Source organism: Felis catus, chromosome B3 (genome assembly GCF_018350175.1).
Source record: "Felis catus isolate Fca126 chromosome B3, F.catus_Fca126_mat1.0, whole genome shotgun sequence".
NCBI lineage: Eukaryota > Metazoa > Chordata > Mammalia > Carnivora > Felidae > Felis > Felis catus.
This window is the reverse complement of record NC_058373.1, coordinates 97,864,013-97,879,575: the sequence shown is the minus strand read 5'-3', so window position 1 is coordinate 97,879,575 and position 15,563 is coordinate 97,864,013. Positions and strand designations below refer to the sequence as shown.

At 38.1% G+C, this 15,563-nt stretch overlaps 1 protein-coding gene across 5 annotated transcripts in view; it reads left to right on the top strand.

Annotated features, from left to right (window-relative positions):
- L2HGDH (L-2-hydroxyglutarate dehydrogenase) overlaps nucleotides 1-15,563 on the top strand; it is a 43,209-nt gene that overhangs the window by 6,578 nt on the left and 21,068 nt on the right. For 3 of the 5 annotated variants that reach the window (XM_045059894.1, XM_023255678.2, XM_045059893.1), the window contains 3 exons: nucleotides 4,935-5,066; nucleotides 11,803-11,965; nucleotides 13,937-13,971. In XM_045059894.1, coding sequence (XP_044915829.1) covers nucleotides 4,935-5,066; nucleotides 11,803-11,965; nucleotides 13,937-13,971 — 330 coding nt within the window. The remainder of the gene's footprint in view (nucleotides 1-4,934; nucleotides 5,067-11,802; nucleotides 11,966-13,936; nucleotides 13,972-15,563) is intronic. The other 2 variants (XM_023255679.2, XM_023255680.2) reach the window with 2 other exon arrangements.

Genomic DNA, 15,563 nt, shown 5'->3' with positions numbered 1-15,563 from the left:
CTCAAACTCGTGAACCACAAGATCATGACCAGAGCTGATGTCAGACACTTAACTGATTGAGCCACTCACATGCCCCACAGTTCCACACTATTTTAAATTGCCATCAGTAATGAGGATTTCCATATCTCCACATCCTTGCCAACACATGTTATTTGTGTCTTTTAGCCATCCTAGTAGGTGTGAAGTGGTATGTCAATATGGTTTTGATTTGCATTTCCCTAGTAATTAATGGTGTTGAACATCTTTTCAACATGCTTATTGGCCATTCAATTATCTTCTTTGGAGAAATGTCTATTCAGATCTTTTGCCCATTTAAAAATTGAGTTATTTGTCTTTATTCTTGAGCTATATGTGTTCTTTATATATTCTTGATATAGTCCCTTATCAGCTATATGATATTTACTAAAATACTACTAAAATACTGAAATATTTTTATGTATAAAATAAAATAGTAATAATAGCAATGGTAATAATAATAGTAATGGCAATACTTTAACTGTTACTAAATATTTTTTCCTATTCTGTAGTTTGTTTTTTTTTTTACTTTCTTGATGATATACTTTGAAGCACAGAAGCTTTTAATTTTGATGAAGTCCAGTTACCTTTTTTCTTTTGTTGCTTATGCTTTTTGTGTCATATCTAAGAAATCATTGCCTACCCTTAGATCATGAAAAATTACTCCTACGTTTCTAAGAGTTTTATTATATCCTTAGCTTTGACATTTAGATCTATGATCACTTTTTCCCCCCAATTGAGTTGATTTAACTCCAGGTGGGACAGAATTTGAGGTAGATCAAAGATTGAAGAACAGACTTTGGCAAGATCCTGAGCTGGGTTTACTCTGACTTCAGAGCTAAGGTAGGAATGGCTGAGTGAGAAGAACTAAAGAGAAGATGAGCCACTGTAAGATTTTTTATTTTTTATTTTTTTTTAAATATTTTTTAAATGTTTCATTCATTTTTGAGACAGAGGAGACAGAGTGTGAGCAGGGGAGGGACAGAGAGAGAGAGCCAGACACAGAATCTGAAGCAGGCTCCAGGCTCTGAGCTGTCATCACAGAGCCCGACGCAGAGCTCGAACTCACAAACTGCGAGATCATGACCTGAGCCGAAATCGGCCGCTTAACCGACTGAGACACCCAGGCGCCCCAGGATTTTTTATTTTTACAAAAATGTATCTTAAACATAGAGCAGGGTCCAAGATGACACTTTATTCTAGCTGTAGGTGGCAACAGATACTATGGCAGGTAATCCAAATGTTTAAACAAGAATGGAATTAAAGATCACCACTGCCTCAGGCACAAGGAACAACTTATTTTTTTTTTTTTTTTTGCCAGATTTCTTAATTCCAACTGTGGCCAGAAGATTGTTTCCCACAGCCTTCACTTTTAGCCCCCTGAGTTTCTTCTCTTTTTGTTTCTGCTTGAATGCCTTATCTTCCTAGTTCATTTCCTTGGCCTGCTTCTTTGGCTATTTCAGGGGCTTACCACCTTCACAGCTGGCCTCCTGCTCCTTCCCCAGACTCTGCCACCAGAAGCAGAGCCCCCCACCCCAGCCCTGTACCTGTACTTACAGTATATGATCACTTTAAATTGATTTTGGCACATAGTGTGAGGAAGGGGCTCAAATTCATTCTTTTACATGTAGCTACGCAGTTGTCTCAGTACCATTTATTGAAAAGACCGTTCTTTCTGTTGATTCTAGCAATCAAAAGATTGTTTTGACACCTTTATCAAAAGTTAGCTGAGCATAAGTGTAGGATGGTATATTTAAGATTCTCAATTCTATTTCATTGATGTACATCGATCTTTATGCCAATACCGTAGTATCTTGATTATTGTGGCTCTTGATTATATTTTGAAATCAGCAAGTGTGAGTCCTCTAACTTTGTCCTTTTTTCAGGATTATTTTGACTCTTCTGGGTCCTCTGCATTTCCATATGAGTTTTAGGGTTAGTCAGTTTCTCCAAAAAAGCAGCTAGAATTTTGATACAGATTGTGTTGAATCTATTGATCAATTTGGGGAGTATTGCCATCTTAACAATATTAAATCTTGCAAACCATGAGCATGGGAATGTCTTCCCTTTTTTTTTTTTTTTAGATCTTCTTTAATTTCTTTCAACAATGTTTTGTATTTTTCAGTGTACAGGTCTTGCATTTTTTTTGCAAAATTTATTCCTTAGTATTTTATTCTTTTTGATGCTTTTGTGAGGAGAAATGTTTTCTTAATTTCATTTTGAATTATTCGTTGCTAATGTATAGAATATGATTTTTTATATATTGTTCTTTTTTCTTGCAGCCTTGCTAAACTCATTATAGTTTCTTTGTGTGTGGATTCCTTAGGATTTTCTATATGCAGGATCATGCCATCTGCAAATAAAATAATTTTACTTTTTCAGTTTGGATACCTTATATATATATATATTTTTTTTTTTCTTGCCTAATTTCCCCAGGTAGGATCACAAATACAGTGTTGAATAGAAGTAGTGAAAATGGACATCCTTGTATTGTTGCTGATTAGAGAGAAAGCATTCAATCTTTCACTATTAAGTATGATGCTAGCTGTAGGTTTTCTGCAAATGCCCCTTATAAGATTGAGGGAGTTCTTTTTTATTGATAGTTTTGTTTTGTTTTGTTGTTTAAGATTTTTATTAAAAAAAATTTTTTTTTAACGTTTATTTATTTTTGAGACAGAGAGAGACAGAGCATGAACGGCGGGGGAGGGTCAGAGAGAGGGAGACACAGAATCTGAAACAGGCTTCAGGCTCTGAGCTGTCAGCACAGAGCCCGATGCGGGGCTTGAACTCACGGACCGCGAGATCATGACCTGAGCCAAAGTCGGCCGCTTAACCGACTGAGCCACCCAGGCGCCCCTAAGATTTTTATTTTTAAGTAGTCTCTACATCCAACGTGGAGCTCAAACCCACAACCCTGGGAACAAGAGTCGCATGCTCTACCAACTGAGCCAGCCAGGTGCCCCAAGTTTGTTAAGTGTTGTTTTGTTTTTTTTTATCATGGAATGGTGTTGGATTTTTTGTCTCATCTTTTCCACTTTTGTTGAGGCAATCATGTTGTTTTTATATTCTATTAATATGGTATATTACATTAATTGACTTTTGGATGTTAAATTGATCTTACCTCCTGTAATAAATCCCACTTGGTCACAGTGTATAGTTTTTTTATGTTACTTCACTCAGTTTACTATTGTTGTGTTCAGGATTTTTGCATCAATATTTATATGGGTCACTGGTCTGCAGTTTTATTTTCTTTTGATATCTGTGTTTGGTTTGGGTATCTGGCTAATACTGACCTCATAGAATTAGTTAGGACGTATTCCCTCCTCTTCTGTGTTTTGTGTGGTTGTTTTTTTTTTTTTTTTTTTTTTTTGGCGGGGGGCGGGGGGAGACAGAGTGTAAGCAGGGGAGGGGCAGAGAGTAGGAGACCCAGAATCTGAAGTAGGCTCCAGGCCGACGCTGAACTCATGGGCTGTGAGATCATGACCTGAGATGAAGTCGGAAGCTTAACTGACTGAGCCACCCAGGCGCCCCTCCTCTCCTGTTTTTTGAAAGAGTTTATGCAGAATTGGTATTAATTTTTCTTTAAACATAGGGTATCATTCATGTGTAAAGCCCTTGGGCCTGAGCTTTTCTTTATGGGAAGTTTTAAAGTTACTAATTCAATCTCTTTACTTGTTACAGGTGTATTCAGATTCTTTTTCTTCTTGAGTTAGTTTTAGAAGTTTGTGTTTTTCTTTTTTTTTTTTTTTATTTAAAAATTTTTTTTTCAACGTTTATTTATTTTTGGGACAGAGAGAGACAGAGCATGAACGGGGGAGGGGCAGAGAGAGAGGGAGACACAGAATCAGAAACAGGCTCCAGGCTCTGAGCCATCAGCCCAGAGCCCGACGCGGGGCTCGAACTCACGGACCATGAGATCGTGACCTGGCTGAAGTCGGACGCTTAACCGACTGCACCACCCAGGCGCCCCAGAAGTTTGTGTTTTTCTATGAACGTTTCCATTTCATTTAGATTATCTAATTTGTTGCCATACAGCTATGTAATTTGTGAATATTTTCAGTCGTTCTATGGGTTGTCTTTTCTCTTTCTTAGTAGTGTCCTTTGATTCCACTTTTATTTTTGAGGTTAATTATTTGTTGATTTAAATAACCTTCATGCCTTGATTAAAAGTATAATCTCATGAAATTCTGGTGATTTCTTGCTGTGAAATAGCAATTTGTGAATTCTAACGTACCTGTGAATATGCATCTCTGCTTTTCTTTTCTAGTAGCTGTTAATTAAGGAAGAAACTACTTCAAAAAGATACTTTGCCTAGAAATAAAATGAAAAAGAATCCTAAGTAAAGTTGATTAATTTACTGTTTTTTCCCCCTCTGCATTAGAATGCATTAGTAAATATTTTATAATATACTTTATTGTAGGAAATAAAGTGAATAGTTTTTCTGTTAGTGATATCTATTATACTGAATACCACTGTCTTTCTGATATATGGGCATTTTACATTCTCTTGTAAAAAGAAGGCGGCCATTCTGTTTTTCTGTTTGTTCTGTTTTTTGTTTTTGTTTTTGTATTTTAATTGTAAAGACAAAGCCACCTGTGCTTCTCACTCTTTGGGATTGAGGGAGTGATATTGATGACAGTTGCTGTGGCCAAGATTCATGTAGCAACCATGATAGCAGAAGGGGAGATTGAGGCTACATCTAACTTTTGGGGAAAATTTGTTTTAATGCAGTTTTCTTAAGATAACTTTTTTCAGTGGAGGAGGAAATTGAGGTCATGAAGAGAGAAGTAGATAAAAATCAACTGAATTTGAATCATGCAATAATGTATGATTTTCTGTTGACTTTTATCTTTTATAGCTAATAAAAGCTATATGTTTAACTCTATCCATATTCTTTATCTTTTTTTTTTTTTTTGAAGCTTATAGTAGCTGTTGAACAAGAAGAAATTCCCAGACTTCAGGCCTTATATGAGAGAGGCCGGCAGAATGGTGTCCAGGGCTTAAGGCTAATCCAACAGGAGGATATAAAAAAGAAGGAGCCATATTGTAGGGTATGTGATTCACTAACTCTATGTACATGCTCACGGGGACATTTTTGTTTAGGGCTCAGTACTGTGACATGGAGGCTGAGGGTGAATTTATAGGAGGCATGAATTACTGCTTCTGTGACAGTGAGGTGACAGACACAAGAGGGCTTGCCATAAACTGAACACCTGATTTCTTCTTTCTTTGTAAGAAAATACCAAATCTGAAGAACATAAACAAAGGCAAGAGGAGGTCTGAGACCATATGGCATATTGGGAAAGCATTGAACAGTGAGGTATGGTTGAATCCTAGGATATGTAGGGAGAGATAATAGATGTGACTAGAAAGGCAGGATTAGGTGTGTGTAAAAGTCCTGATATTCCTGCTAATAGCTTTGAAATTAGTAGGCATGGGGAGCCACTGAAAATTTTTGAGGAGGGTAGCTACATTATCCATGAGTGTGAAGGGCAGGTTGTAGAGTATCTTGCTTAGAACATGCTATGGGGAGAACAGATCTTTTCTTTAGGAAAGAGACATGAATAATATTTTTAATAGTTACTCTGCATATTGACTTTCTTTGATAGTCTTTCAGAGGATATCAGTCCAACCCCCAGTTCCACTAACTGTTCTAACGAATGGCTGTTATCTCCTGTTCTGCCCGCCCCCTCCATTTTATTGACCATGTACAATAGCAGGACTCTAGGTACTGGTCCTAGAGAATGTGACTTTGAACTCACTGCCGGGCAATGCTTATCAAAAGCTTGGTGTATGGGAAATAAAAACACAATTTATGAGCACAATTATATAAAAACATAATTTATATCCTGAAGGATAGGTAGACCACTTATTCCCATACACAGTGGCACACCTTCACTGCACTGTTTGTCTCTCCCCATGCTACTCCTCTATCCCAAATTACTGTCCTTGAATTGTTCTTTGGTTTTATGGCATCAGCCTAAGGAGAAGGTCATTGTGACACCGTGGCCTCTACTGTTAGGATGGGGTCAAGGACATAGGTTGTTCATTTTGTTACCCAACATCTCTCTCTCTGAAAACCCTCAGGAGAAATTTTCCTCAAACTTCATTTCTAAGAATAATTGTGTTCTTTCTGAGCACAATTGGCTTGTTTTTATCTCACAAACACTGAATCATTTCATTGATTGTGTTGTTGTGTATGTCTTGACTGCCAGGAAGCTGAGAGACACATTTGTGCCCCACTCCTGCCAGATATTTAGGTCCTTAAGCATATGTTTTTATTTTTATGTCTTAACTTCCTTCTTCATTTCCTTATATCTTTCTACTCTCATTTCCTCTCTGCCTTGATTTTTTGGACTTTTTTTCATTTAATCATAACATATAACAATCATAAATGTACAGCTTGGTGAGCTTTCATAAACAGCAGAACATTACCAGCCTCGCGGTATTCTCCTCAAGCCCCCTCTATCACTACCTTTCTCTTAAGAGTAAACACTGTCCTCGCTTTTTACATCACAGGTTTGAGTTGTATTTAAGTGGAATCATGTAGTATGTGCTCATTTTTGACTGAACTTAGTTATAAGTTTATAACTGTAGTTATAAGTTTCCTTGCTGTACTATTAATAGTCCATTGTATGAAGGTAGAGGTCAAGATACATTTTTTTTTCCATATGGATACCCAAATGACCCAGCACAGTTTATCAAAAAGACCATTATTTCCGCATTGCACTGCAGTCTTACCTTTGTGATATCTGGTGACTGTATGTGTGGGCTCTATGTCTGGACTCTGTTCTGTTACATTGTCTCTTGTTTTACCACTACCATAATATCTTAATTACCATAGCTTTTTAGTAGGCTGAAATACCTGGTACAGTAATTTCTTTAGTTTTGTTGACTTCAACATTGTCATGGCTGTTCTTGGATCTTTGTATTTCTATATACATTTTAGAATTAATTTGCTAAACTCCACAAGGTAACCTTTTGTGATTTTAATTGAGATGGCATTGAATCTGTAGGGCCATTGGAGACAATTTATATCTTCACAGTATTTAATCTTCCAATCCATCAACATAGTAGATCCACCTATTTATCTGTATCTTCTTTAATTCATTGCAAAAATGTGTTATAATTTTCAGTACAGAGGTCTTTCATATCTCTTAGTTTCATTTCTAAGTATTTGATGTTTTTGATACTCTCATAAATCGTATTGTTAAAGTTCATGTTCTACTTGTATGTTGCAAATGTATGAAAATATAATTGATTTTTGACCTTGCATACATCTTAGTTGTTAAATTCACATATTGTCGTAGTTTGTCTATAGTTTATTTTATTATTTTTTGGATTTTCTATTGACAGTAATGCTGTCTGCAAATAATTCTTTCTTTCCAATTCATATACTTAGCTGGCTCAATATGTAATGCTAGTGTCAATTGTTTTTAAAAAATTGTTTTTAAACGTTTACCCATTTTTGAGAAAGAGAGAGTGAACAAGTGGGGGAGGGGCAGAGAGAGAAGGGCACAGAGGATCTGAAGCAGGCTCTGTGCTGACAGCAGAGAGCCTGATGTGGGGCTTGAACTCACAAATCCTGAGATCATGACCTGAGTCAAAGTCAGACACTAACTGACTGAGCCACCCAGTCGCCCCTGTTTTTTTTGTTTTTATTTTAGAGAGAGCACACATGAGTGGGGGAGAAGGGCAGCGGGGAGAGAGAGAATCTTAAGCAAGCTCCATTGAGGTGCCCGATGCAGTGGGATCATGACCTGAGTTGAAATCAAGAGCTGGGTGGATGCTCAACCAACTGAACCACCCAGGCACCTCTAGTATATATTGTTTTGTGTTCCTTGTTTATTTTTACAAGCTGCTTCAAATCTTTTCTGCAAAAAAGACAAGGTAGAAATAGATTTTTTCCCCCTGAAGTTATCTTTAGTTGTATAGTTGAAGTTGGGTTTAAATACATGGTTCTCTTGGGGCTCCTGGATGGCTCAGTCAGTTAAGTGTTGGAATTCCACTCAGGTCATGATCTCATGGTTCTTGAGTTTGAGCCTCGCATTGGGCTCTGTGCTGACAGCTCAGAGCCTGGAGGCTGCTTCAGATTCTGTGTCTCCCTCTCTCTCTCTGCTTCTCCCCTGTTCACGCTCTGTCTCTCAAAAATAAATACATGTTAAAAAAAATTTAAATAAAGAGTTCTGTCTAAAAAAAAAAAAAAGAAAGAAAGAAACCAGCTTTTCACACATGATAAGGTTAAAGATGAGTCTGGATATTGTGCTATGCCCCAATCATGTGATCTTTACGGGTCTCAGAATGAGATAGATGAGCTATGTGTACATAGATCATCAAATTACATATCTACATGTATTTTTTGTCTTAAAAATGAATAAAGTGATTCAATTACTTTGCCAAGGTCACACAGCTTCTAAAGAGTCCCCTGCCCCCAGATCTGATTCAGAATTGGTATTTCTTCTATTCAGTTCCACCAACATTTTCTTCTTTACTAAATGCCAAATACTATGGTAGGCACTACAGATAAGATGAGGAAGAAATGGTGGTCAACCTAAAGAAAGTTACAGTGTAGCAGAAGATGTAATTTTAATACAGTGATAAGTATTTTGATAGAACTGATACTCGGTTTATATCGATGTACAGAAAAGCTTTTAGCTTCATCCAGGAGTTTAAGAAAGCATTCTTTAGGTGAACCTTCACTTGAAAGATAAGTAAGGAGTGTAACTTGTAAAGGAGGTACATCTTGCTTTTCTCTGCGGCCTCTGCAGAACTGATCTACTTTATATAATGCCACATTAGCATTATCTGACACTTTATATAATGGCACATTGTAATTATCTGTGCCTAGATATATTTCATGGTGGCAATGTATAGTGGAAAATACAGTCTGGTTATTTCAGAAAGGTCTCTTGAGTGAATTTCTCCCTTGTCCTTCAACCCTATGCTACTACCAGGACTGGTGGGCAAGATTTCTATGGTATGGGGTCATATCTGTTTCTTCCAGCCTCTCCACAAAGAAAAAATTTATCAGGGCAGCTCTAATAGGTCTCTTTTTGGACCAGGTCTCTTTAAGAAGGAGATTAAGGAGGGGCACCTGGGTGGCTTAATTGGTTAAGTGTCTGACTTTGGCTCAGGTTGTGATCTCTCGATTTGTGGGTTTGAGCCCCACATCGAGCTCTGCACTGGCAGTGTGGAGCCTGCGTGGGATTCTCTCTGTCCCTGGCCCACGCTCTCCCCCCCCCCAAAAAAAAGATTAAATACCAAATACCCCCAAGGGGAGCATCTCGAAAAAATTTTTTAATGCTTATTTATTTTTGAGAGACAGAGAGGGGATGGGAAGGGCAGAGAGAGAGGAAGTCACAGAATCCTAAGCAGGTTCGAGGCTCTGAGCTGTCAGCACAGAGCCTGATATGGGGTCCAAACTCAAAAACCATGAAATCATGACCTGAGCCGAAGTGGGATACTTAACTGACTGAGCCACCCAGGCACCTCCACCTTAGAAAATTTTTAAATGCCTTTGTAAACTTTGACTTTAGAGGATAGCTCTTGCCAATTCTCTGTCTGGGCAAATCCTGATTGCTCACTCTGACCTTAGCTTTCCTGATCTTGCTGCCCTTTCTTAAACACTGTTGGTCAACCACACATTCATCTGTTCCTCTCTCCTCCTGACTGACTTCCAACTCCCAGATTTCTGTGTCCTGCTTGCCTGGTTCTTTTCCAGCCACCTGACCTGCAGTGGCCTCAGATTTCAAGCTCTGACCTGCTAACCTGTATGGTGCATGCCCAGCCCCCTAGCTGACAGCCAGCTTGTCCACCAGTCCCGTCCTGCGCCAGGGTATTGGATTGCTTAGCAGCAGTGACTCACTCCACCTTACTTTCCCCCAGCATTTACGTAGAGTGGGGCACACCAACGTCTCATGAGGAGCAAAACCGAGACTAGAAAGAGAAAGAAAAGAAGGGAGACCTTTAAGGGAAGGTAGAGAAGGGAGAATATCTAGTATGTTTAAAGACAGTCCTCAGAAGTTCATTCAGTAAATGTTTGAGTGCCTTCTGTGTGTCAGGCATTGTATTGGGTAATAGGAAAATAAGATGAATATGGAAGATATTTGGGTTTCTAAAAAACTATTGATATGAAGCACTTTTACAGCATGTTTTTGTTCCTCTGTTATCTTATTTGTCATGTCGTTTATGCAAATTGAGTTTTTGTGACTAAACTCTTGGTATTATCCTAAGGTAATTTTTCCAAGGGTATTGTACCCTAAATATTGTTTATAGTTTGAAGTTGGATTATAACTATTGACTTGTGAATTTGGAAGTGGTCAGGCAATATAAGGTCTAATATAAAAATCTTAAACTTTACTACATTGAGACAGAAGGAATGATTTTTGTGTTTGGCAAATGATCTCATATTCTGGAAGCAAGAATAAAGTTTGCCAAATGTTGCTTTCAATTTGTGACAAGAGACTGTTGTGTGTTTTATGTGCCTTTTACCCCTGGTGTGATCTGGACATTTGGAATTAATGGTCAGGGATGGGTAGCAAAGTTAAAAGCTTTTAAAGGCTAAGCAAGTAAATGTATTGGAGTTGCGGTGGGACTGACTATAAGAATAAGATATTTAAAGTAATACTATCAGATATTATTGTAAAACTGCAACAACACCAGTTCCCTGCTGGCCAGACAAGAGAATGGTAGCATTTACCAGTCACACTCAGCTTCTCAGCATTAGTTGTACCAGGAACCAGGCTACCACCCTCTTAGGAAAGTTGATTAGCAGAACTGATACACTCACATACACAGTAAGGCAACAGAAAATGATGCTATTCCCAAGGATCCACCAAAATCTAGTCAATACTTGATATGTGAAATTCTGTTCTTATACTTTTTCTTTTTAAGTTTATTTTAGAGAGAGGGTGTGCAAGTCAGGGAGAGCGGCAGAGGGAGGGAGCGAGAATCCTAAGCAGGCTCCACGCTCAGCATGGAGCCCAGTGCAGGGCTCGATCCCATGAACCCAGGATCATGACCAGAGCCGAAATCAAAAGTCAGACACTCAACCAACCGAGCCATTCAGGTGCCCCTCTATTATTCTTAAGAATTAGAAAAGGCCAATACACATTCAGCATTTGTTGAAAAAGTTAAACAAGTATGATTGTAGACCATTCATCTGTAGGGTTTAAGCATGTTTTGAGTGGCAAAACAAAAACAAACCCCACAAAACAACAACAAAAAACTCAGGCTATTAATTTCTTATATTACCTGAAGTGAAAGTTTGCATTAACTACCTAAAATCTCCATTCAGTATTTGTAGTCTTGAAGGTAAGAGTCTGCAGCAAATTAAATCAATGATCTGCAAATGTTGTAAAAAGCTAGAACAACTCTGAGTCTTCACTGAATGTGCATGGGAAAATCTCAGTGGAGTTTGTTTAAAACAATCATATGGTGATACAGAATTTGACTCCGAATTTGACTCACTATCAGATATGGTGAGGGATGAATAAAACTGAAAAACTCATTGTAGCAGCCAGAAGAGCCCAGCAAAATTAACTTCCCTAGAGGAGAATTATTTCCTAAGTATAGAGATTTTCTTACTTAGCTAGTATTATTTCTTTATTTACTAGACACTTTATTCAACATCAAATTTAGGCACTGAATTTTTGGCAAGAAATGATAATACATGTGATCCATCAAAGTTAACAGTAAAAAAGTTCAGCCGCAAATAAAATTTATTGAACAACTATCCTCAATGATTTTTAATTGTATTATCTTGACTTTTTCATAAACCTATCTCAGGGTCTAATGGCTATTGATTGTCCATACACTGGCATTGTGGACTATCGGCAGGTGGCTTTGTCATTTGCCAAGGATTTCCAAGAAGCAGGTGGCTTTGTCTTGACCAATTTTGAAGTAAAAGATATTGAATTGGCTAAAGAAAGTCCTTCAAGAAGTAAAGATGGTAAGCCATCCTTGTCTTTTCTTCTGAATACTAGTATTGACTTCTGAACCAACTTGGAACTAGTTTTGGCTGGCGTGGTGCTGGTGGGAGGGCCTCCAGGAACTAGGCTAAAGTAGGGTGCAAAGCTGGATGCATGTGCAGAAGGGATGAGTGTGAGATTGGACATGGGAGAACTGGGGCTTCTGGTGAGTCTTGTGCTGATAGAATTTGTCACTGATTGGACACTTCTGATTGGCGCTAAAACCTGAATTGCCAAGGCTGTTAATGGAAAACCAGCCCCCAGACACTTGCTTATTTTGTAGGTTACAGTCAAAATTCCTTGGGGATGCTTATTAAAAATGCAGATTTGGGGGCACTTGGCTGACTCAGTTGGAAGAGCATGCAACTCTTGATCTCAGGGTTGTGGGTTTGAGTCCCATGTTAGGTATAGATATTACTTAAAAATGAAATCTTTAAAAAAAAAAAATGCAGGGACACGTGGGTGGCTCAGTTGGTTGAGTATCTGGCTTTTGATTTCAGCTCAAACTTTCTCTCCAGATAACATGAGGAATTAATAGCCTGAGTTTTTTCTTGTTGTTTTGTGGGGTTTTTTGTTTTTGTTTTTACACTCAAAACATGCTCAAACTCTACAGATGAATGATCTACAATCATTTGACATTTTGGAATAAAAGTTGAATGTGCAATTGGCCTTTTCTAATTCTTAAGAATAAGAATAGAGGGGTGCCTGAATGGCTCAGTTGGTTGAGTGTCTGACTTTTGATTTTGGCTCTGGTCATGATCCCAGGTCATGGGATCAAGCCCTGTGTTGGGTTCAGTGCCGAGCGTGGAGCCTGCCTAGGAATCTCTCTCTCTGCCCCTCTACCGCTTTCCCTCATGCTCTCTCCTTTTCTTTCTAAAATAAAAAAAAATAAAAATAAAAGTTAAAAATTTTTAGCATACTCAGTGGATCAGACTATCTGGAGACAGGGCACAACTGAGCCCTTTTGAAGTCCCCTTGCACCGCCCCCCCCCCCCCCCCCCATTGTAGACTACTTAGAGCTTGTTTTGTTTTGCTTTGTTGTGGGGACATTTTATTCCTTTTTTTTTTTTTTTTTTAAGTAGGCTTCATGCCCAGCATGGAGCCCAAGGTGGGGCACAAACACATGATCCTGAGATCAAGATCTGAGCTGAGATCAAGAGTTGAACATTCAACTGATTGAGCTACCCAAGCGCCCTGCTGACAATTTTTTTTAAAACCCAATAAATAGATTTGTAACCTTGAATTTTTTGACATTTTTGCTATTGGGAAATTTGAAGGAGAAAAAGTGTAGTGCTCAGTTCTTCCTTGACAGGTTTTTAAGGAGATCTGAGCCATCTGAATCATTTTCCCAGTGTCCTTCTGAATTGTAATATGATGAACAAAACTGTTAAATAATTAATATTGGTATAGGTAGGTAGCATAAAATCAAATTTATGATACCAATAGATTGTTTCTTTACTTGATGTACATATGCTTTTTAAGACTTTGAGACCCCATGTGTCTGATTGGAAAATAATTTTATAAATAGTTTATGATTGGAACTTTTTGTGTTGCTTCTCTACACAACCCAGAATCTACGAAGACTCAGGTTACCTACACTTAGACAAAAAAGCATTCATTAGTCCTTTGTGAAAATACATACTGATTAATGATCTTTTACAAAATCGTTTCTAGGATTGTAGTTCAGAGAAAAGCCAGAACTGCTTGTGTTGGATCTGAAGTGAGGAGTGGTCTATTAGCATAGATTCAGTGAATTAAAACAAGTTTAAAAATATGCCAAGAGTTTTATATATTATCAAATATGAACTAGTTTAATCTTGTTGCTTCATAAAAAGCTTTAGAATGAAAGTGGGAAGCAGAAGAAAATTGTTTAAATTTGATACTAGTATAATATTTCTAATAATGTAGGCCTTATTTTACTAAAAATCTTTCACTAATTCTTTTTTTTTCAGGGATGAAATATCCAATTGTTATAAGGAATACAAAGGTAAAGATTCTTAAGCAAAACTACTTTATCTAATTTAACCCTCCTCGTCCCTCAAAAAGTTTAATCACAGCGCTGTTTTCTATGTGTGTGAATGAATTTTGTATAATGTAGAAGTTGTTCTGAGAGAAATTCTTTGAGGGCAGTTCAAAAGCTTGCTTTCTAAGAAGGGTTTCAACTTGGAAATGTATTCACAAAGTGATTGTGCCAGCCAAGAATAGGATTATAAGCACTTGGAGTGTTTAAGGCAACACTGATAAATACTTTATTGTTCTGCCTACTTATCTGCATTTACTTATTAGCTTTCTACCAATTAGAGGACTTTGGTGGCAGGTAGATTGCTGAGAGGGAAATGAACTGGTTTCCTTCACCTCCACGTAGTCTAAAACAAGAGCTATTGGATGGCAGAGAAGCATTACATTTGCTGTGTGTTCTCTGAATGATCAGAGTTCAGTCAGGCAAGTTGAATCATTAATAAGGTTGTAGGATTCATTATAGGAATTAGGCATTACACAATTGTGAGGGCTTCTGGGGAAGCAAAGGCTCAGAAGGGGAGTTGGTAGATCAGAGGCATTTCCAGCCGGTCTGAGAAGCCAAGTGTGTCCAACTGCTAAAGTGGGCCTGCAGATGGGAAGCTCATGAGGCATTCTGGGGGAGCTCTTGCCTCTTACCCAGGCAGTGGGCTAGGGCAACAGTTAGTCAGTAGGATCAGTATTTGGGAATCAGAGCTAGATATGGAACTGTCATTCCCTGAGCAATGAGTTTTGTCACCACATTGGACTAGAATGACCTTCAGAGAGTAGTGGCTGCTGCTTTACTTCTGCCTGCCAAATCATATGCAATTCCTATTTTGATCAATTTTAAGTTGGAACCATTACAGGGAAGGGAATTCTGTCAGTTACAGTTCCCACCTTAACCAAATTGACAAAGATAAATGCCTGCAGTCCATTCCTTTTCAACTTGGCATTCATTCACACCCCTTTTAACCACATGTAACTTCCAAGTACAGACAGTAGTAAAATTACTGTTCCACCTACAAGATGAAATTATCTTTTATACAACTGAAGACATGGTAACTCTTCGAAAAAGATAGGAAGTCCACTCAATCCATCTTTGGGTGATGTTCATTTCTTTTTAGCTGAGTCACATTCCCTCTTTGAGATCCTTTAACTTAAATATTGAGATACAAGGTTAACCACTATTTAAACTTATTAGATCAATAGTTCTCAATTGGAGGTGATTTTGCTCCCAAGGGGATGATATTCAGCAGTGTCTGGAAGCATTTTTGTTGGTACAACTGATGGAGGGGGTCAGCACTACTGGCATTTAGCAGGTAGTGGCCAGGAATGCTGCTAAACATCCTGCAATGTGAGGAATAGGCCCCTATAACAAAGAGGTATCTGGCCCCAAATGTCTGTGGTACTGAAGTTGAGAAACGCTGTGTTAGATAATGGAGAAATGGTAGAGATGGTATTAATCTTTTTGGGTACCATAACAGAATACCACAGATGAGGTGGCTTAAACAGAAATTTATTTTCTCATAGTTGGAGTCTAAGCAGTCTAAGATCAAGGTGCCATCAGGATTGGTTTCTGAT